The sequence below is a fragment of the Furipterus horrens genome, unplaced genomic scaffold, assembly GCF_987537825.1.
Source record: "Furipterus horrens unplaced genomic scaffold, mFurHor1.1.pri manual_scaffold_1, whole genome shotgun sequence".
Classification (NCBI taxonomy): domain Eukaryota; kingdom Metazoa; phylum Chordata; class Mammalia; order Chiroptera; family Furipteridae; genus Furipterus; species Furipterus horrens.
In genome coordinates, this window is record NW_028327171.1 from 157,733,418 (window position 1) to 157,757,874 (window position 24,457).

At 32.1% G+C, this 24,457-nt stretch overlaps 1 protein-coding gene across 1 annotated transcript in view; it reads left to right on the forward strand.

Annotated features, from left to right (window-relative positions):
- The window catches only part of SLC4A10 (solute carrier family 4 member 10), a 278,985-nt gene that overhangs the window by 160,205 nt on the left and 94,323 nt on the right, over positions 1-24,457 (forward strand). Inside the window, exons 6-8 of the mRNA XM_090280326.1 lie at positions 10,159-10,347; positions 19,563-19,654; positions 20,632-20,721. Coding sequence (XP_090136452.1) covers positions 10,159-10,347; positions 19,563-19,654; positions 20,632-20,721 — 371 coding nt within the window. The remainder of the gene's footprint in view (positions 1-10,158; positions 10,348-19,562; positions 19,655-20,631; positions 20,722-24,457) is intronic.

Genomic DNA, 24,457 nt, shown 5'->3' on the forward strand with positions numbered 1-24,457 from the left:
TTACATGTGCACTTGAAAAAATGTGTATTCTGTAGTTTTTGGATAAAATGTTTTGTGGATATCAAGTCCATCTCTGTAAATATGTCCTTTAGGTCCAATGTTTCCTTATTGATTTTCTGTATGGATGATCTATTCATTGATGTAGTTGGAGTTTAAAAGTCCCCTACTATTGTTGTAAAATTGTTTTTTCCTTTATGTCTATTAATATTTGTTTTATATATTTAGGTGCTCCTATGTTCATTGCATAAACATTTACAAATGTTATCTGCTCTTCTTAGGTTGACCCCTCTATCATTTAAAGACCTTTGTTTTTTGTTACAGTCTTTATTTTAAAGCCTATTTTACTTGATGTGAATATTGCTACTCCAGCTTTCTTGTTTCCCCTTGCATGAAATACATTCTCTTTTCCTTCACTTTCAGTCTGTGTGTGTCTTTAGATGTGAAGTGAGTCTCTTGTAGGTAGTATATAGGTGGGTCTTGTATTTTTTATCCATTCATCTACCCTATATTTTTTTATTGAAACACTTGGTCTATTTACATTGAAAGTAGTTATGGGTAGATATGTACTTATTGCCATTTTGTTAATTGTTTTTTATTGTTTTTGTGGTTTATTGGTTCTTTTTTCCCTTTTCTTGGTCTCTTCTTGTGGTGGTTTCATGGTTTTCTTTAATGTTATGTTTGTGTCCCTTTCTCCTTATTTTTATGTATCTATTGTGGGTATTTGGGATGTGGTTACCATGAGGTTCAAATATATTTATATAACAGTCTACTTAAAGTTATAGTCACATAAGTTCAAATACATTCTAAAAGCTCTACATTTTTACTCTCCCTTTTTTATGTTTTTGACATCATATTTTATATCTTTTTATTTTGTGTGTCCCCTACTTTTTGTAGTTATAGTTGATTTTACTACTTTTGTCATTTAAACTTTTTACTGGCTTTTTAGTAGCTGATCCACTGCTTTTATTATATACATATTTGCCTTTAGCAATGAGTTATTTTCTTTCATATATTTTCTTTTATCTAGTTATATATTTTTTTCAGCTTAAAAATGATTCTTTAACATTTTTTTAAAATATATTTTATTGATTATGCTGTTACAGTAGTTCCAATTTTTTCCCCTTTACTCCCCTCCACCCAGTATCTCCCTCCCCCAGCATCCCCCCCCAAGTCCATACCCATGGTTCGTAAAAAATAACTATCCCTCCCTCTCAGATATTAAGACCCTTTGTAATCTTGTAAAGGACAATGGGCGAAGGTCTCAAGCTCCTCTAGCTGCTTCAAGCTGGACATGGTCGTCGTCCTACCTACCCTTGGGTCCAGAAATCCCTAATAAGAGTGGGGGTGTGGAGGGGAGGGTGGTCTTCCCACATGGGGAAGGATCATGCAGACTCCAGGTCAGTTGGCTGTCTCCGGACAACGGCGTGCTTGGTTTAGCAGGCTGGCATCCTTGTTGTGTTCTGGGGGCAACAGATTTGGCAAAAAGGGTTAAAAAGCATCATTCAATCCATAACTACTAGGTGGCAAAAGGCAGGGATTAATTTTTCAATGTTCCACATTAGGAGAAAAAAAAAAAAAAAAAAAAGGGCTTCTTTGGAGGAAGGTGTGCTAGGCACATCTCTCCTGTCCAAAACCCTTTTGCCCATTTTATTTAGTTTGGGCTGAGGGAAATAGTTTATGTTTCCCCCCTCTCAGACCTCTGGGCCCTTTCTGTCCAAGCCATTAGGATAGAAAAGAGAATTCAGTTTTAAAGTGAAGCCCACAGACCACCCCATTCTTCACCAACTCAGCCATTTAGTTCAGCCAAACTGTTGAGTCTCCGGAGGCAGCGCTGCAGAGAGGATTAAGTGAGGCTTATGCGTACAGACAATCACTCAGGTAATGCGGTCATAGGCTTATGCCCTTTGAAAACAGAAAACACATGTTAATTTATGTAACCTAACCAACAAAAAAGTCTCTAAATCTGTAAGACTGTCTTATTGGGAAGACATACAGTTGCAAGGCACTTGACATTCTACTTGCCTGCAACTTGAATCTCTTTGGTGATATCACAGATATGGTTTAATTTTCAAGTGAAACCATTTTTTAAATGAGAAGAAACTTTTAAGACGGTTAGCTGCCCTACTTTACAGTCTGCCACTGATCATTGTGATTTTCCTTGAATACTGATTTTTCTCCCTAAGATTACTCTCCTTGTCTTTAAAGGGACTACATTAAGTCCATTTTTAATTTATCCTGTTCATTTGCATAAGCATAACAAGAGCAGCAAATGATCACTTATGATCTTTAGTTCTGTTTTGCTGGAACTTACCCAAGGAACATTTAGGGTGGCCCTCAGTCTGCTCTTCAGTGCACAGAAGCTGGGCCACATACCTGGCATTCATCCTTGCCTGTACACACCTGTCCTTTCCAAGTCTTTCTGGTTTTCCATTGTGCCTTAAGGTCCCTTCTAGCCATCTTTCAGGAAAACAACCTTCGTTCCTTCCCTGGAGAGATTACTGTGGACCGCACAACCAACCATGGCAGCAGGCCTTTTATTTCGCGGGCTTTTATTACCTTTGAAAGTCATTCGATTCTTTAACATTTTTTGTAAGGCTGATTTAATGGTGATGAACCCCTTTAGTTTATGCTTGTCTGGGGAACTTTAACTTTTATTTAAATCTGAATGACATTTTTGCCAGGTAGAGTATTCTTGCTTGTAAGTTTTTTCTTCTCAGCACTTTAAATATATCCTTCCACTTGCTTCTGGTCTGCAAAGTAGCTGCTGAAAAATCAGCAGATAGTCTTATGGAGTTTCCCTTGTATGTGATTAGTTGTCTTTCTCTTACTGCTTTGAAGATTATCTTTTCAATCTTTAACTTTAGCCATTTTAATTATGATATATCTTGGTGTGGTTCTCTTTGGATTCATTTTGTTTAAGACTCTGTGATTCCTGAACCTGATTTAAACCTATTTCCTTTACTAGGTTATAGAAGTTTTCAGCCACTATTTCTTCAAATAAGTTTTCTGCCCCTTTCTTGCTTTTTCTTTTTTCTGGAACCCCCCCTACAATATGAATATTAGTACGCTTGATGTTGTCCCAGAGATCCCTTAAACTATTCTCAATTTTTTTTTCTTTTTCTTTTTTTTTGGTTTGCTGTCTGTAATGGGATGAGTTCTACTATTCTGTCTTCACCATCACCAACTTGTTCTTCTGTGTTATCTAGTCTATATTGATTTCCTCTAGTGTATTTTTATTCCAATTATTGTATGTTTCAGCTTTCTTATATATTTTTAACTCTTTGATGTACTTCTCACAGTGTTCTTTCATTCTTTCCCTAAGTTCAGTGAGCATTTTTATGACTGTTACTTTGAACTCTTTGTAAGTAAATTACCTACCTCAGTTTCATTGGTGTTTTTTGGAGGTGATGGTGTTTTATCTTGTTATTTCATTTGAAACATAATCCTTTGCTCCTCATTTTTTAAATTTACTGTGTCTGTTTCTATGGCTTAGGGAAAACAGCTGCCTCTCTCAGTTTTGAAGGAGTGGACTTGTGTAGGAATAACTGCTGTGTAGAATGCATGTGCCAGGTAGTTTTCTCAAGCTAGCTGGAGCAGGCATGGGCTGGTGGGTCCCTGGGCTTGCTATGCCAGATACACATTGGCACAACTTCTGGAGCTGGGGCTTATGGACCTGGGACTTCCTGAGGTATGCTGCATCAGGTCCCCCTTGGCAGGAAGGCTGAATCAGGCATGGATTGTGGGAGCCCGAGAGTGAGCCACACTTGGTTTACCATTGGGATGACAGAAGTTGAGGGAACATGGACTGAGATTTCCTGGGGCAGGACAGCTGGTACTAGAGCAGGCACAGGCCAAGGGGGTTCCAAAGTGAGTAGTGCTGGGGTTGCCTTGTTAGGATGGCTCAAGCTAATGTGAGCCAGAGGTCCAAATACCCTGAGGCAGCCTTTGTAGGATGCCTAAAGCATTTGGACTGTGTTCCCACTTGCTCTATAAAGGTGGTGGGGAAATGTAAAAAATAGTACTCATTGGTGCTCCTGATCCTACAGACACTTCCAGCTGTTCTTTCCCTATTTGGTGGACACTGTCAGGTTGATAAATGGATTTCCTTCATGTATACTCTAGATGCCCTTTAAGTGTTGTTTTCTCACTGTGCCCCAAGGTTGGTGAGTTGTCAGTGGGCCATCAGTGATATTTTTTCCTATTGCAGGTCACAGCATTGTGGGTGCAGTCCCTATTGTTACCACATCTCTGTCTCTCCTATTCTTCTTAATGTGGTTCGTCTATCATTTGTTGTGGAGAAGCTGTTCAACTAGCCCTAGTTCTTCTTTAGAATGAATAGTTCTATATATGTAGGTAAGTATTAGGTGTGTTGGTGGGAGAATGTGAATTCCAGGCCTTTCTATGCCCTCATTTTGGACCTACCTTCCCCAAAGTTCCCTAATAAACATCTTAATTGGGAATCAAATAACCGGACTTTTCATAGTATTTTGCAATTTAGGAAACTCTTTTTAGTAGTTTTACACTATATTTTTTATATTCAAAACAAATTTGGGACTCAGTATTATTATTGTTATCCTTTATACCTAAAGATACTGAGATTCAGGAGTTTATAGGTCATGACCAAAGTAAGGAGTTCATTTTGGCTATTTGTGTTAGTGATGACATTACCTTTGAAATGGATTGATCCAAATAAATGTTGGATTGGCTACATGTAACGAAGCTGTAAAATTTCTCAATCTGGCAAAATTGGTCTCATAAAATACCATTCATAGCTTTACTAGGCTTTACATTTCTTAAAGCATATAATTTCTACTGATTTCTTTAGAAATGTATTCATACTAGGAAATCTCCCATTAATCTGACTAAAACTCTTGTTTATTTTATTACCTTAACTCAGTTTTATTATCTAAATTTATGCTTTCTAAAAAAAATTAAAAAAAAAATTTATGCTTTCTTTTTTTTAACCCTGCCTCCTTCCTCAAACTCAATTAAAGGCTGCTAGCTGTGTTAAATATAGCTTTTAAAAGTAAGTTATAGTTTCTAAGTCTATCCTTTCAAATGGAAGTAGTTCAGTGAAAGTCTCTGTATCCCAAATAGCTTTTTAGTATTCTTTCTGCTCTTCTAATTAGTTTGTATTTTTCTATCTCTGAAGTAGCCCAACTTGAATGTCCCATATTCAATGCAGAACAATCTGTAAAATGTCTTTGATAAGATGTAAACAGTTTAGCGCTAACACCACATAGAAAAATACTATTACAAATACTTGTATTGATTGTTATGTCTTTAGGTTCCTTTTTAATTGTTAATGAAAATAGACTCCCTCTCTTTGAGTAATTTTGATTTGACTTATGTAATTCAAAGATATTTATTTATATCCTCCATAAAATCTCATTTAAACATTTCTCCCTATAGCTTGTAATTATTTTCTTATTGTTTACTTACTGCTATATCACTAATGCCACTGGCAGAGAGATGGTAATAATTTTTAATTAACCTATAATTATAAATTTGGTTTTATTTTATTTTATGACAATTTGTGACCATAGTGATTAACAGAAAGACCTGAGATTTTCTTTTTACCTCTTATTTATCATACTTTTTAATATGTTATACAGTTACTAACATATTTGTCACCCATTCCAGTTTTTTAAAGCTAGATAAAGTAGTTTATCTTTAAGGGCTCTAGACCTGAGTACTTTGCAAATGCCCAGGCCTAGCAGTATTAACGTTTTTTAGATATTTTCTAGCAGAGGGATATGATCCAAATATTGTTTTAGAATGATGAAGGATATTTATATCAATATTCTGATATGTTTTTAATAGACTCTTAGATAATTCTTTAAAGAGATTTTATAGACTTAGCAGGAGAAAATCCCATTTATATCTAGCAGGACTGTCAAGAATTTCTGCTATAATTAAAGTGGGATTTTCTTTTGGATAAAGTTAATTTAAAAATGTCTATTTCCCAATGTTTCAAAGAACTCAGAATAAATGTAAACTTCTTTGTTCAAAATATTACTTAATTCTTTTTAATCCAAGATTCTCAAGATATATTTTTCTTACCACCATTTAGTCTGATATGGAAATTAGTTATATTAAAATTATACTTAATTAAATTTTATAAATCATAGGTGATTTTATGGTCTATGTTCATCTTTTTGAAATAGAGCACTGTAAAGATAAATAATGAAAATATCCTTTCTGGAGTGTGTATACTTTAATCTAATTCTGTCAGAGAGAGTAAGAAATTAAAACTAAACCAAAGATAGTAAGATTATCAATTATTGCTCTCAACTCATTAAAATAACTTCTACTGATTAAAATCTCTCATTGAAGTAAAAATCCATAGTTTGCTTCACTGAATGTAATATGCAAATTTAGGAGTATGGGAACAGTCATACATTTCTTGACATGCTTGTACTATACAGTCCGGGCCGGGAAAGTAAGTATTCTTGTAGTAGTTTACATTTTTAATGTATACATTCCTGTTAGTGCTGTCACCCAAACTGTAGGATTTAAACCCATCCTATTTCCCCTTCTTCCTTCAGCATCTTTTAAAGTTAAGACAATGGCTTTTTAAGACAAAGCATTTATATGATAATCTTTAAAGAGTTCAGAGGTTTATATAGAATTTGTAAAATCTCATAGATTTTAGAGGCTTTCATTCAGTAGTCAAATGGATTGATCATAAGAAAATAATTTCCTGATTGGACCTAAAGGGTATTATGCTGAGTGAAATAAGTCAATCAGATAAAGGCAAATGTTATATGATTTCACTTATATATGGAATGTAAAGAATATAAACAAGCAAACAAACCAGAAATGGAGTCATAGATACAGAGAACAGATTGACAGTTGCCATGGGGAGGGTGTTTGGGGGACTGGGTGAAAATATTGTATGTAAAAATAAATAATATCATAGTTTTTATGTTAAAAAGTAAATAATTGCCTTATTAAGATGAAAAATAATTTTTCATCTTTCTTAGGCTTTTTATACAAATGCTACTAGTTTTTCCAGAACCAGCTTAGTGCTAAAAGAGCATGACCTATTTATCCTTTTTCTTTTTGTTCCTTTTATCATCCAGATCCTGGCATTGTGCTTTGGCAGACCAGACTGTGTTATTTAGGAATCATAGCCTGCTGAGATTGTAGGACTTGAATCTGAGCCCAAAGCCATTATAGTCCATTATTCTTTCCTACTTTTCAAGGTTAATACTAGTATATATTATAGTGGGGAAGAGAACAATGTAAGTGATTAGTGAATCAGACTCCCTTTGGTACTTAAATATCACCTTGGTATAACTTATATTCTTAAGCAATATGATTAACTTTTTCAAATCATTAAGATATTATTTGATGCAGTTACAATTCAGAGGAGTTTGCTGTATATTTCTGTGTGTCTAATGGGTAGATGAGTGTTTTTTTTCCTTTCACATTTCTTTTCTCTTGTGTAACTCTTTCAGATAAAGACCTTACCTCTGAAAAACTGTGAAGCTAGTAACTTACAGGATTTTGTAGTGCTGAAGCCTAGAAAGACTGTGCTTTAGTAGACATTAAAAATTATAACTATGTTCATGTTTTATTATATTAACTATTTTGATTCTGATTAGAATATTGAACTGGGGATCTATATCACAGCTTATAGATGAAAATCCCTTACAGTGGTATACCTTTGGTGTCTTAACAACCTACTTTACAATTCCCACTATAAAGTATATAAATCATATTTTATATACACTTTTCAATCTCAGTAAGGTTTCAGTGTAAAGTCACGTATGTTGGCAATTTATCCTTTTCTTTATTTCAAATTATTCCTGGAGTTTTATAACTACTGATCTCCAAAAACTGAGATATAGATTAATTATTCTACACTATCATTCATTTTTGGAATTGGAAGAGACTTTGGAGGTAATTATGGTAAACATTACATTATAGCTGACTTCCATACATGCATTCTACCTCTTTGCATTTTAAACAGCAAAGTGATATTATACTCTGTGTGTAAATATGGCCCACTGCCTGATTTTGTCAGGCTTATGAGCTAAGAATGGTTATTACATTTTACATGATTGAAAAATCATAAAAAGGCTAAAATTTTGTGACATGAAAATTATATGAAATGAAAATTTCAATGTCCATAACAAAGTTTTATTGAAACAACCATGCTTATTTTTGTACATGTTGTCTTTGACTACTTTTGTGCTGTAAAGACTGAGCTGAGTAGTTTTTACAGAGCTTGTATGGCCCACAATCCTAATATATTTATTATTTGCCCCATTATAGAAAAAGTCTGTCTACCTCTGGTTTAGAGACCTTACCTCGAGAGCAGTGGTTCTCAACCTTCCTAATGCTGCGACCCTTTAATGCAGTTCCTCATGTTGTGGTGACCCCAACCATAAAATTATTTTTGTTGCTACTTCTTAACTTGAATTTTGTTACTGTTATGAATCATAATGTAAATATCTGATAGGCAGGATGTATTTTCATTGTTACAAATTGAATATAATTAAAGCATACTGATTAATCACAAAAACAATATGTAATTATATATGTGTTTTCCGATGGTCTTAGGCGACCCCTTTGAAAGGGTCATTCAACCCCCAAAGGGGTCGCAACCCACAGTTTCAGAACCGCTGCTCTAGAGTGAAGGGCAGTTCTTGATTAGTTTAAACCAATAGTGGTGGCCCATCATTTTTGCGAGTGATTTGTTCAGCATAGGCAGGGCTGTGTCAATTGACATAGGACATATTTTTCTGGACAGGGAACAAAATAACTTTTGAGAGAAAATCACAGAAAGGCAAAGAATGCATGGATATGACCAGACATGTATTTCCTTGTTGTTTCTGGAAGCCACCCTATGAAAATAAGGAAAATCAACCTGAGGTTAAAACTCTCACCTAGAGAAGGGGAAACAAAGACATGAAATTAAATCCAGCCTAATTTTGATCTTTCTGTTTTTTAAGCCAATGAAATTCATTGTTTTAGTTTGATTTGAATTTTCTGTTATTGGTAAACACAACTTTGCCTCCATGTGATATACTATTATAAAATATAGATGGATATATTAAAACCACAGAATTCAAACCAGGGACCCATAACCTACTTAATGAAAATTGCAAAGAAAATTTTGTACTGGGATTTTTTACCGAGGAACTTAATATTCCAGCAGTGCATTATGTGCTTAGTCCTGGCAACAACATATGAGATAGATATTATCTCCATCTTACAAATAAGGACCCTGAGATTATTCATTTTTACAAGGCCACATAGCTAGAATGGGATACAATGACCCAAGTCTGTTTCCCTAGTCCAATTCCCATTCACATTGAAGAAAAACATTGTTTTTAAAGGGAGAATTCTGCTCATTTTCAAATCTTTACTGTATTCAGTGGGGCCATGGAAGGTAATTCGTTGTGCTCTATTTGCTTCACATAAGAAGTTAGTGTCTCAAAAAGTAATCAAATAGTTAATATTTGATAATCTAAAAACAGATTAATTACAATGAGGTTTATTGAGATGATCTTTGTATTACCAAGAAACTTAAAATGCTCCTATTTATTTACTTATTTTATAGGCATTTTTGATACTACATATGGTAAATATTAGCCTGCTTATTTATAGCCTTCTCAAATATCACCTTTTATACTTTGTTTTTTGGTTATAGAAGACCTTTTTAATATAAACATCTTTTCAAGGAAGATTTGAGAAGACTGACTTTATATCAATGTGAAAGAAGTCTTTACTCTCTAAGTGCAACCAACTGAATAACCTCCTAAGCCTTCCTGCATCAGATTTTGACAGATGAATTTATGTTCACTTAAAGAGGAAACATGGAAATTTTTCTCTGCTAAAAAATAAAGAAAAACTATATCAAAACACAAGTATGAAGCACCTTCTTCTCAATATAACTATGTCTATTTAAAATATAATATTACTGTATATAAGATCATTACATATTTAAAATGGAAAGGTTTATGATACAAATTTTCCTAAGTCTTTCTTGTGTAACATTTCTACAAACTTCTAAGAGATTTTTAAAGAATGTATTCCTATTCGAAGGTGTACAATACTACCTAGAGGATGGATATTAGAATCAGTGGTTCACTGCTTGGTGTGCTACAGAAAAGTTGTGCTAATCTTTCTGCCTTCCCTCTTCAGATATGGTCCTAGACCAACAAGTGAACTCAGGTCAGCTGAACGAAGATGTGCGCCACAGGGTCCATGAGGCACTGATGAAACAGCATCACCACCAGAATCAGAAAAAACTCACCAATAGAATCCCCATTGTTCGTTCCTTTGCTGATATTGGCAAGAAACAATCAGAACCAAATTCCATGGATAAAAATGGTAAATGTTTCTTTATTGTACTCTTCATGTTTATTGTAGGTGTCTGAAATATTAAGGTGCTTCTAAATCTTTTAATATATATTTTACTTGAAAATGATCTATTGAAATTTAGATTGTTATAAAATTGTTTCTTTTCCTGTACATATATAGTTTTATTTTCAAGTATCAAATGGTAAAAATTTTACCGAGACTTTAGGTTTCCTGAAAGGCTCATGAAAGAATTCAAGAGGAACTTTTATTAGTAAAAAGTTATAGACTCAAATGCACCAAACACAAACTGAGCATAAGTTGCATCCCAAACAAGGTCTTAGCCTTTGCCTCAAAGCTTGAAAATGTAATGCAATGCTTTGACTTACAGCCTTAGAGTTAAAATGAATAAGATCATTATTTAGTGTTTGTGGGAAAAAAGATACTGGTTTCATGTTGCTCATAGTCAACAATTCCAGTAGAGGATACTATTGAAAAGTCCAGGTAGTGCACCTCTTGCGGCTGTACATATATTAAGCCTGATTTCCAGTTCATGGGCTCATTGCTGCTTGCGTTGCTGCATCTACAACATCCATAGATCCTCTGCACTTACCATCTTCACATGCAAACAAAGAACACACCAACCATCGTTTTCTAGTGATTATGACTTACTCCTTATAGTTTGTGCTTCACATCGTTTTATCCTTCCTGTGTGTTTTGCTCTTCCTTGTATCCATTTGGCCCTTCATCTTTTACATTAAGGAAATTGTTTATGAATTTTTATTATCTATCCTTTCCATGAGTCTTATGAAGGAAAAAGAAGTTACATGGGATAATATGAATTTTTAAACTTCCATTATCTTTAAAAGCTTCTAGGTTTAAAAGATAAATATTAATGGAAAGTAATTTCAAATGCTTTCCTAGAAAGATTCTGATTTCTACAAATGGACTAAAGTATGTATATTGTTAGTCTGGATCATTTTATGTAATTTCACTACTATTTTCATGCTTCTGAGATACCTTAAATAGAAATGCATGAAAATACATTTTCCTCAGACTTTGTATTATATGGGAATTTTTACCAGCGTTCATACTACTGAATCAAATATACTACACAACAAATACAATAAATGTTTAATGAATCAATGAAGATAGTACTATTATCTCAAACATAGAACCAGTTCTTAATGGTAAAATTATTTTTGAAATACACATTTGATTTTTTTAAAGACTCTTCAATGACTGAATGTAAATTATTGTTATATAGAAGAGTCTGTAGTTGTGCATGTAACTTCAATAAAAGTGTTATGAGCACTTTATGTTCTACTTCACTTTTTATTTGTAAATTCCACTGAACATCTTTGGAATTTATAACTTGCTTTGTAATTACCTCATATATTTAAGATATAGTCATATTTTAAAGCACAATTTGCTTTAAAATATGTCATACATAAAAATAACAAAATGAAGTTCTTATATTTCAAGACAATATAAATGTAGTACTTATACTATGCTTGCAATATTCGTATTCATTTAGCATGATGATATTAAAAAACAACTTGGATATTTTACTAATTTTGACTATGGGCTTATGTCTACCTGATTCCAAAGACCTTATTTAAAATATTCCCCCCATGAATTAACTCTTGGTGAATGCTAGCACATTAAAAAGAAAGAAACATCTGCCTTCACTTCATTACTCTAACTTGAAAGCAGACAATAAAAATATATATATCTATAAGAAGGATATGCATTTATTCAAATTTGCAAGGATCTTGGGCTATGAACTAGCCATAATTTATATCTCAAATTTCAGTGGGGATAATATTTGCTATAAAATAGTTTTATTGTATTAAGTCTTGGGGGAAAGAGGGTGCTGAATTTACTAGATGAGCCAGTTATTGTAATATTATGTAAACCTGAACACACTATTTGTTACTCCTTTAAATTATTGTTAAACATAGGAAGAGCTGATAGAATTATAGACTTGGATCACAAGTCCACATATAGATACATATAGTTACAAAGATCTCTGAGAGTCTGTTTTTTGTCTTGTTCAGGCAACTGCTTAGTTTTTCTGAAAACTGGAGTATGAGTAATTCTGAAGTGATTCTGTCCCTGTCTGTACAATCAGCCATTATCTGAACATATACAGATCCTTTTGAGGCATACTTTAGGGTTATAAAAACTTGGAAGCATCTCTAATAGGATTCATACATCCAATTAAGTATTGTTGTAGACTGTGCTGTCAGAAGTGGTTTTCTAAGTCTAGGCTTATAACACCTCCTTATAACTGTTTAGCTTTCTCATACACTTTGCATAATTATGTATATTGAGATTTCTGAAAATATGTATAGACTTCACCAATTTAGAAGTAAAGCTATACAGAAGTGAATAAAGTGTGAAAGACCTTTATTACTAAGGTTCTCAATCTGCTTATGAACTCTGACAAACTCTAGATACACAAACATATCAAAATTCACAGCCATAAACATAGATTTCTGCATTCTGTTTCAAAATATGCAAGAGACTTAAATTTTTTCATGCAGTAGTACAGAGAGATGCAAAAGAATTTCAAAATGTACAAAATGGAATAATAATGTTTTTATTATTAAAAAATATATCTTCAGATTCTATTTGTGAGATGCCAACTGTAAGAGGGGGAAGGAGGGGAGGACTGACTGAAAGAAGGTGAAGGGATTAGTCAAAGAACATGTATGAATGACCCATGGGTATGGACAGTGGTGTGAGGACTGACTGTGGGAATGGGGGACAGCCTGAGTGTGGGGGGGGGGCAACAGAGGAAACATTGGGACAACTGTAATAGCATGAACAATAAAATATTGAAAAGGAAAAATAATCTCTTCAGTAGAGTATTTCATGTAAAAAGACTGACTTTTCATTTAAGATTGTAGTAAGGATTAGAGTGAGGATTTTCTAGAAACTTGAAAACAGAAAACATTTCTCTTTCCAAGCATGGGATAGAAATAAGCCCTCTCTTCTTCAATATACTTTTATTTTAGAAGCAAAACAATTGAAATTCCCTAAAAAATGAACTGATGCTTATGTAAAGAAGTCTAAAAGAATGATATAGAAGAAGGTTTCTACTTTCTTAATTGACTTGTTCTTTTAGCATGCTACCTTGGTAGTAGTCCCAAGGTTTAAACATTTAGATAAGTCAATCTGAATTTCAAATATGGATCGTTCCCAGTATAGATTTTATATATTTGTAAGATAGTAATTTCCTTGCTTCTCTCCTTCCCAAGTCTAAAATATTTTGTTCATAACTTTTTTAGTGATTTGTGATAATTTATTCAATCTCATCTCCAAATACTACACTAGTTTTACTTTTTTGTATAATTGTTTTCTTTGTGTTCAGTGCATTCTCTTAAGGGCTAAAATGCAGGATACTATGCATTCACCATGCATATTTCATGCCACCATGCTGTGTTTAACTTTCACTTTTCATTAAGCATCAAAACTGTGAGAATTAAATGTCTGATTCTGATGTTTCAATAAAAAGTGACAGTTACACATTTGGCAAAGCAACAGCAAAAAGTAATAGGAAAATAATATCTTCTTTAACATTAGAACCCTGAAAAGGATATGGGTAGGAAATACTCAAAATAAATATATCAAGACTATTCAAATAATTCTTTGAAACTAGGAGGACTTTCTAAAAATAAGAGTAAGACTTTTGTATTAAATTATCTAGAAAAATTAATCAGTATTTTTATTTATCATTTAGGTCATGCATTCAATTATATTTTGAGACATTTGGATTACAAATCTATTATAAAATATTATTACTTTAGTGATGAATTTCATATTAAAAAAATAATTTAGGACTCTTAGTTTTCTTAAGTGTAGGGTGTCTTCATTCTACTGTGTCTTTTACTAATGATTCTAACTCTAATGCTTTTCCTTCAGATATTTTTCTCCTCTCATTTCTGAATACTTTCCACTTGTAACTTTTATTGAAGATCTCAGAAAGAGTTTCAAAGCAAAAGGTTTCTGATTTACTTTCAAAACCAGAGGTTGCTAGATAACATTTAGGTTTGGAAGGATGGGATATGTGTTGACTCTTCAGACCTGCACAGATTCTAGCCCTTAAAATAAAGTATGCATATGTATTGTGAATGATTTTTATTTATGACTTTGGGAAGTTACTTTTATTGCTTTGTAATCACTACTTTTACAAATGTTGGACTTTTTATTTTCAGATACATGATGTTTTTATGTGTGTTTAGTACTTACATGCTTTCTTATTTTTTTAAATACGGTGGTACCATAAGACACCAAGAGTTTAAAAATTATCCCTCATAATGTTCTACCTTGAAGAAAAAAAAGCTAAAATAACAATTCTTAGGATCATTTGAAAGAAAACATAGAAAAAATTTCATTTAGATGACAGAATTAGATATTCCATAATAAAGGTATTTTTAATTTTTCCAAAAAAATAAGGATGACATTGTTGACACAATTAATGGGTCTATTTAGTGGCTGTGTTATTGCTACTGAGTTTTGGAATGCCAAGACTAGATTTTTAACAACAAAAGTACTTCTAGTATGAACTATTTAAATTTATTTCTTATATAACATTAACTACTTTCAGGCATAATTATTTTTTCCAGGTTTAATTATGTGCATATTTTATGTTTTTGAAGTGTAGCTTACTTAATCAACGTTTTCTAAATATCTAGCCTTTCTTTCATGTTTTCTCTTCCCATAAATTAATGTATTGTTACACATGTATGTAACTTTGTCATTCATCTTTGTATTTCTTTATTTTGCTCTGTCTTGTGTCTGTCTCTAACAGGCTCATCTCATCTCTGTACCTCCCTCATCTCCTACCCTTTGGGTACTCTAAAAGCGTTGAAGGTGTCTGAGGTAGTGTAAACCAGCTTGGTCTCTAGGATAATAGTAATGTACCTCCATGTCTTCATCCCAGTTTCCTTCTATTACATGTGATTTTCAGTAAATTAATCAATAGCAAGTAATGATATACCTTAAGTAATATATTATTCTCCTATTGATTTGAATTTGGCCAAATAGAAATTTAAAAGCTGCTGTTTTACAATACTTATGTACATAACTTATTTAAAGAATAAGAAAACTAGGTAAGGACTTAAATGTATGACTATAATACTTGAAGATTTTTTGACAGCATATTTTACCTTTGTATTTCAGTAATATAATTTAATGATACTGATGTTATTTAAAGTAAAATTAATACTTTTGACATAATCTAATGTTACTCTCCTACAACTTTATGATAAATGTCTATGCCAGTTTCACAATGAACTTAGTGAAAAATGTATAGAGTTGCAAGCAGAAAGGCAAAGCTTCCATTTTGTAGTTAGTAACCTGAATTACTCTCAGTTTTCTCCTGTGCTTGCCCCACATCTTTTATGATTTGCCTTGGAAAAATTAATGGTTTATAATAATTTTTTATCTGACTGATATATATTCCTATATGGAGATCCAGAGGAAAAAATGGAATTATGATTCAAAGGAAAATTTATTCAAGCAATTGTTAATATGAATACTACATAACATGCACTTTAATTAATAAGATGTATAGTGTAGTAAAATATATAGCATTAAAAGTGGTGGATTCTTTGAGTTTAAAGGTTTGGAAAAATAAACATATATGGTACATATATAGGATGATGTTAGGTTTCTGAAATGTTTACACTTAAAAGTCGTAACTCTTCCCAGTTCTTAGTAAAAGTGTCCCTTTTTCATCAGTTTTTGAATAATTTACCCTTAATGTAATAAAGTTACTGAGTTAATAAATGTTTTTTTTTTGGATAATCATATTTGTGCCTCATAACAGATGTGATTAAAAATTGCAATGACATTTACTTATAGGATATATTAGGATATATTAATATGAACAGTGATTGGTGGGTGAAGTAATGGTAATGTAAAAAAGTAGGCAAAAATGTGTATGTTCATAAGAATCGTGGCCTAGTGATTAGACAAATTATCGTAAAATTAGCATTCATAAAACTTCCACACATATATGTGAGTGCAAAATCCTAACTTCATGCTATTTTGTCCTGGAGGGGGAAATATCCTAGCAAATCCTTTGTTATTCTTTTAGAAAACATATTTACTTCTGTTTGAAGGTAAAATCCTTACTTGAAACTTGTTATTCTATGAACTACTATTGCTTTAGACAGCAGTGAGAAAATAAAGGATGTTCTTTTAAAACCTAAATTTACTGATTTTTCTTATGTAATAATACTTGAGTTAATGAAAGTCATTTTGAATTTCAAACCCTTACCTTCTTTTGAAAGGCACAGATAATTGAAATAAACTAAGGGAAGTACTGTTTAGATAAATAAGGGTTATAACTGATAACAGAATTATAAAAATTATTTTAATTTATGAGATTTCCAGTAGTTCAATAGACTTTAATTCATGTGTGGATTTCAGTTGGATAGATAGCAAATAAAAATTTAAGCTTTAAAGAATTGTAATTTTTTTCAAAATAACCCAAACAATAATTGTTAGTTTAATTTTATAATAATATTACCTATACATTTTTTTCTGTATCCTGCCAAGATGTCAAATACTGCTTTGTAGATATACACATTTAAAGTATATTGTTTTAGTTTAGGAAATTAATGTACATATTGAGAAATAAGTTTTGGAGCATTCCTTAAACTTTGCAAGGCATTTGATGTGATTAACTATATTTAACCACTAATATTTACTACTGTTATTTAACTATTACTGCTAACATATGAGATACCAAATTTGTGGTTTATACTCCTATATCATAAAGGCTGGTAGTTTTTATGCCCATTCCCCCTGTATTAGCATATATTCTGTGTACATATCTAGAATCCAGAAGCATCAAGGAATTTATTACCATTTAGTATGCTTCCTGCTAGTTAAATACTCTCCACTAGGTCATTATCCACATCACTTAAAATACTCATAGAAAATAGTTTCAAATCCCTTCCTAAATACCAGCTTTATGAGGTAATATTTTATAAAATTTTCATCATATTGTAACAAGACTATCATAGAAGGATGAATCTCAAAATATATTAATATTCACAAGACAAAATCCAAGTACCAATGCTGTAAACATATCATGTGAGCTGAAACTAATTTGGAAAATGTTCTGCATTCAAAGTATATATATGGAAGCATAGGTTATTCATTTTTTTTCAATTTTAGATTACAGCATAGTTTCTATACAATTAAATTTCTTCGAAGTTGATTACTTGGCATTTGGTTGGCTCTCTCTCTCTCTCTCTCTTTCTCTCTCTCTTTTTTTTTTTCCCAACTGAAGTAAATAGTTGTTCTTCCATGTAGTTTTGTACCACATGAAATAAATTATTATAAGAATGCAAATATATATTTAATTTTTTCATACCTTGAATTTTACCACTCAATTTTACAGAACATTCAGTAAATTTAAGTTTAAATATATCTAATGTTCTAACTTATGAAAATATGGAGAAATGATGTGAAACTGGAGATTGAAGACATCTGTTAGTAGCACAAATGCATTATGTAAAAGGTTTTTTAAAATTACAGCTATTATTTTGAGAATGACAAATTAAATGGCTGCTAATGAACAATGCACAGTCATAGCTGCATGTTACAGTTAGAAATGGGAGAATGAAAATAATTGATGCTGCTTAAATTGGTATTTGTCTAGTTTATATATGTATCTTGGAATATGCTATAATCAAAATTTATGTACATGGTTATAGGCAAATTTTCTTCAAGAAGTAATTTTAAAAATCTTTACCAAATGTATTGTTTTACTTTGTGTAGTGAAAGCAAAGAACTATTTCAGGTCTAGAAGAATCTTAAGTCCATTAATTTCTGGCAATATAACAATTTTAAAACATAAAAAATTGTATCTATTAATAAATGACCCCTTCTGAGAGGCTTAATAGTGCACAAAGCAAAATTCTAGTAATATTTGAAAATAAATTAGTGTTTTAAATCATACTTGGTAATTTCTAGGTAGCAATGAATAAGTGGGATTTCAGGAAAGAATTTAAAGAAAAGGTTTTATTTATAGATGTACTAGTAGGTCAGAGAAGCTCAGATGAGTACAGAGTGTAGTAACTGGAGATGAGACTAAAGGTGAACTTTGAATAAAGCTGAAATTTAGGTAGGTAGAGAGAAGAATGAGGCAGACATAAGAAGGTATATTCTCAACGTATAAGACTGATGAGAATAACAGCAGTAGTTTAGTAGTTTGAAGTCAGTTATTGTAAATATGGTCATGACTTTAAAGCTGGGTCGTCATCACTCATTTCACAGCAAAAGGATGGGGAGAGGTTAAGGAAGAAGAGATACATGTGAAATTACGCAAACCTCATTAATTTTTATCATTTAATTGCTACACATGGAGAGCTTAGAGATAAGTTGCAATTGAAAAAAATGTTCATAATTAGTAAGTAATGAAATTTAATTATCCTTTGCTAACTATTGTCAGCTTTCCAGCTCTACTGCCCACTTAATATCATAATCTTCCCTATAACTGGGGAAAGACGACAAATAATGAAGTTGCTGGTTAGCGTTAATGGAAAATTAATGTAATTCAAGATAATTGATCTTTTGTCTGCAGTACAATATTTGTATGCTTATACAATCAAGTAGTGACAAGCATAAAATCATATTCACAGTATTCATACTGAGTGAGGTAAAGGTTTTTCTAACTGAACCTTTCATATAGAAATCTCAAAGTTATTGTCAAAGAATTTTTTCTCATTAATTTGTTTTTTTTCAGATGCAATAGAAGCTATAAATATGCTGTGTAATTTTCAGATAAATATTCACCCTTTTAAAAAACTATATCTTTAAAATTCTTTAGTCTGAGCTTAAATTATAATAGATGTCTATATTGTCTTTTTAAAAAATATACATCATCAGTATTGGGTAAAATGTAAAAAATCAATGACTTTTAAAACCATAATTAATTTTAAATATTTTTGTAGATTATCTTTCTTCATAAGAAATAACTATTTAGTTATAGAGTTTTAAACTGAGAATTTGTTTACCTTATCTTGACTGAATTCTCCTGTTTCTATCTGTAACTGATAAATAAGAATATTTTTATTGGTAGAGATCTAGTTATATTGACCCTTCATGCTTACTTCATAAATTCATTAAGATACCTATATTAGTTTAGTTTAATTCATATTTAATCAGTATGTCTAGAATTATGTAAGTAATTGTTTGTATTCTATAATAACAATCTCTTTTAGCAGGTCAGGTTGTCTCTCCACAGTCTGCTCCAGCCTGTGTTGAAAATAAAACCGATATGAGCAGAGAAAACAGCACTGTTGACTTCAGCAAGGTAAGTTTTTCTCCCTCCCATTTAAGTAAGCTGCAGAATTATTACTAGAAATTACTACATATTTTAAGAGGTGTTGACACAAGTTTTTGCATGCACATTTTTTTGTTACTTAGCCAAAGCTGGATATTGTTATAGTGTTAGCATTTAAGTTCACATTTAACATTTTACTTGTTCACAAAACCAAATGTGAAAGTCTTACGCATAGTCTTTACGTTTGTGCCACTCGGTATGATATATCTCTTCCAGAAAAAAGAATAAGTGGACGTCACTGAGAATTTAACAGAAGTTTATTGTTTAAAGTTTTGCTATTTTTTCAAAAGTATTTTTTCCTCTATTTGTGGAAAAGCAAATCATACAGCATTTTCATTGTCACAATTCAGAGAAAGGCATCAGTGTAAGAGAACACTAGAACGTAGTGGAACTGAGCAAAATTTCTAATAAAAACAATAAAGACTGACGATTGAGGGATATATTTAATTCGAGCCAATTCAAGTGAATATTTACTTAAATTATTCTAAGAAAATAATGAGTCTGTGAAAATAATGTAATTTTGGTTAGCAAATTTGTGACACTGTATATGTGCAATTGTAGGCTATGGCAAACTAACCCTTAAACAGGAAAGAGGAGTTTCAATACCTACCCAAAATAAAAAGGGTCAACAATTTTCTTCATCTGACTGGCTGAAACAGTAGTAACTCAAGACTGTTCCCCTCCACCTCACCCCACCCATAAAGCCCTTAGCACTGGCAATGATTGTAACAGTGGGAAGAGGTGGTAACGGGAGGCAGCAGTTGAGGAAGTTGACTGCCTCAAGCTTCTGAAAGTATCATAGCAATCAGCTCCTCGTTGCTGTTTCAGAATCCTGCCAAAGCCTAAGTGGTCTAGGTCTAGTCACGTGCATGCTCTCCCTCTGGTGCCTGGCGGAGTCTCTGTGGGAGCACGGTGTACCAGCTTAAGTCTGTTAATTATGCGCGCAGGGACTGGGAGTCCAACAAAAGGGGCATACTAGTCCATGTGGGATGAAACAAAGGCAAGAAAAAGGACCTCCACACCAGCAAGAGAGAGAGGTGAGGGCTTATTCGGGCTATGTTTCTATGATGGGTCAAAGCTCATTTCACTTTATGGACTCATGTGATTCAAACATTAAGCCAGTTTCAATAGAATCCATTTGCCGTTCCAAAAAAAAAAAAAAAATACATATATATTTTTAAAGCATTACATCTTCATTCATCTCTAAGTTGGAATAAAACTGCCATACATTTAGTTTCTGATATTCTTCATTCGAAACAATATCTTAAAAGCAATGACATAAGAAATTGCTTGTTTATTTATGCAGGTATTAACAGCACAACATGGGCATATCTTACATTCTTAAAAACAATGATAATAAATCAAATCCTTTCAAGTAAATTACCATTTAACCCTTTTTAAAAATGATATAACCCTTTCACATTGAATTTTACATCTCCAAACCATTTTGCTTTTAGCTGTCTGGTCTATCCTTGGCAGCCTCAAAAATGCTTCATCACATTTGAAAGAAAAAAATTTTGCCATTCGGAGACAATAGTCTTATCTTTAGATCCCCCCAAACAATTACACCATGGAAGAGTGAAAAATAGATTTTCTTTCTTCTTCCAATTATATTTCCAATCACTTGTCCATTTCATTTTTTAATAAGCAAGTTAAATTTCTAGAGCCCTCTCCTCAGTGCTAACCATTTAGATTCCTCAGTCTCTCATCCACAGCATGGCACGTTGGAAAGAACATGGCTTTTGAGAACAGGTGTGAGATCTGGAACCCTAACATTTGCATTTATAAACTATCTGATCTTGAAGAAGTTCTGTGAATTTCACCTTTCACATTTGTAAAATAAGAATAATAATACTACTTAAAACTATGTTGTAAAAATCAAGTGAAATATATAGAGCGCCTTGCAAAGTACTGGGAATATAGCAGGCATTCAATACAAGGTGCAAGGTGGCTATTATTATTACCATTATCATTATTATTAATATTTGCGGAAATAATGTAAAAAAAAATACTGAACCAGAATCTAATATGGTTTGGTCTTCACTGGATCTCTAGTGCCTTGTACAGTATTTGGGATATGTTGTTGAATAAATTCTGTGATATTCAAAAATAATTTAAGCTTTTAGTTCTGGAATGCTTTTGAACAACCAAGTAACACTAATTACTTTATAACCTAGAAGGGCAAAGTAAGAAAACAATTTAGTGCCAAATTTTGCTGGTGCATGAGATACAGTTTTTTAGTGTAATGATTTCAGTTTGGTAGTAAATTTATCATATAGCTCAGCTAGTCTCCAGGTTCCTTTGTCCATTTAAGTATTTTCAGTTTTTATACGTAGTTTCTAAACCCCAGTAGAATTTTGAGATGGTAAGGGTAAAAAAATTGTTTATTCATTTCAAGTGACTTCATCCTATAGTCTATCTACATTCAATCTGCATTTTTTTAAACCTTTCCAAAGGATAGACCCATCAAGCTTCCTCATTTAAGGATGTTTATGAATATAATTTAAGTTGTCAGGTTGTCGCTTTCTGTAATGTTTTTAAAAAGTAGATGTGTCAAACACTCGATGGCTTCATTTTGTAACCTGGCATGCAGAGGTTGGCTGTTTTAGTATTTCCCAAATGTCATTGGTATTTCTTTTATTTCAAATGATCCAAAGAAACCTTCAACTTATTTTCTATGTAGAAAGAACTTTCTTGGGCATCTTATCTTTAGTATGTGCACATAGTATAAAGAGTTTTATTATTAAATCTGTGAAATCCAGGAAAACTTAGAGATCTCCTCATTTAGAAGGTGAGAAAGCTGAATCCCAGAGAGATTTAACAGAGCTGCTCAAGGTCGCTGGCTCATTAGTGTCACAGCACCATTTCTCCCACGAGAATCCCTATTAATTTTCTTGTACTTTCCATAATGGGCTTATGACTTAAACCTTCCCCCTCAAGTCCCATAGGTTCTTCCTTCACATCTCAGTGTGTAGCTTGTCCAGACACTCCCAGTTCCACTATGATCTTCTGTATAACCTGTTCCCTAGAGATATTTTTTACCCACAGCTTAAGAACCAAATGCCTAGAATGAAGCATCTTTCTCTTCCTGGTAGAAAGGTCTGGAGAACCCCAGGAACAGGGGTGTAATTCCAGGTCCATAAGAGTATTCCTTGATTCCTTTGAGGTTCTTATTCAGAGGAGCAGAAAACTTCAGGATTTCTTCATGTTCATTCCAAGTGTTTTAGTCTACTAGAGGATGGTCTTAGGGATGTATTCACTCTAGTTCCTTCCTCAGAGGCCTTTTAGGTATATGTAATTTTATTACAGGTTATATTGTTGTTCTTAAATATGACCTCTTGTTATATTAAAAGGTAGTTATGTTGCCAAATAAGGTTTTTATAAATTATATATTAACACAAATATAAAAACATAGGGCTGTCCCAGGAATAATATATAATTGCAGTATAATAATATTAGATAATATATTATATAATTTATTACTCTCCCAAGTATATAACTACTTCAGAATAATATGATGGCTACTCCAGATATATATTTTTATCTATAATTTATAATATTTAAAATGAAAAGATAAATTTGTCAATCCTGAAATAAAATTCTGTATATTTAATGCCTTTTCTTGATTACAGATATCAATTAATGATATATTAGGAATTATGTAATGCAAAAATAAAATCATGTTTAAAGACCACATATTTCCATTTATAAAGTTAAACTATTTTAGCATACTATGTACTTTTTGATTTAATTAAGTTATATCAGTTATTTGTAAATTGCAGCAGTTATTTGTATAATTGCCACCTGTCTAAGGCACAGACTTCAATAGTTAAGACTATGGGATTTTTCAAGCAACAAATGAGTTTATAGAAAGTTTTTCAGTTGGAATTTAGACTTTCATTAAAGTCATGACAGGCATTATCAGTATGACCCATATGTTTATCAATTACAGATTTTCTTAAAAAGCTATTTTTTATTTTAAATTTTGTTCCAGCATATTAACATAGTGTAATTGTTATTTCCATTCGGGGGATGGGAACTTAATCCTTTACTGTTTTAGGCTCTGAAAGACTTAGGAAGATTTATTATGTTTTTCTCCCAGGGCTAATAATGTATAGGTAATCTTTTATTCTCTTCTTTTGAGAATTTATACTTTATATTGAAATTATAAAGCATTAGTAATTGAAAACATTTTCAACATATACACATCTCTTAACTGGAAAACAAAATAAAAAAAAGATCTATTATTAAGGTAAATAAATACTTTTGTGTCTTTAAATTAAAAGGTTAGATTCTATAAAAGAAAAATATTTACCATATAATATCCCAATGTATAAGCTTTATGACTTTACAAATGTGTATTTGGAAATATATTTATAGGTGAAAAACTTTGGAATTTTAAAATACTCGTCATAATTTTTATAGGCAGTTTTGCTTTGTTAGGTCATTTTTTTCTTTAAAATAGAACATTAGTTCTATTTGATATTTTTAGTGGAGTACTATAATTATTTTTGTATTTATGCTTTATGATAAAATATATACTCCACATAATGAGTTTTATGTTTGTGATACCTTTATTTTACAGGTAAATTAAGTAGTTATAAACCTTCTAAATAGTTGTGCTGAGGTCTTGATTTCAGAAAGAAACATATTTAATGTAGTCACTTAAAGTCTGGCTATGGACTTTCTATGGTACTCTTAAAGGTTTTAATTACTTTCATTTTAAACTTCTTGGAAAAACTATTCTCAAATTATTAAACTTGCAAAAGAACT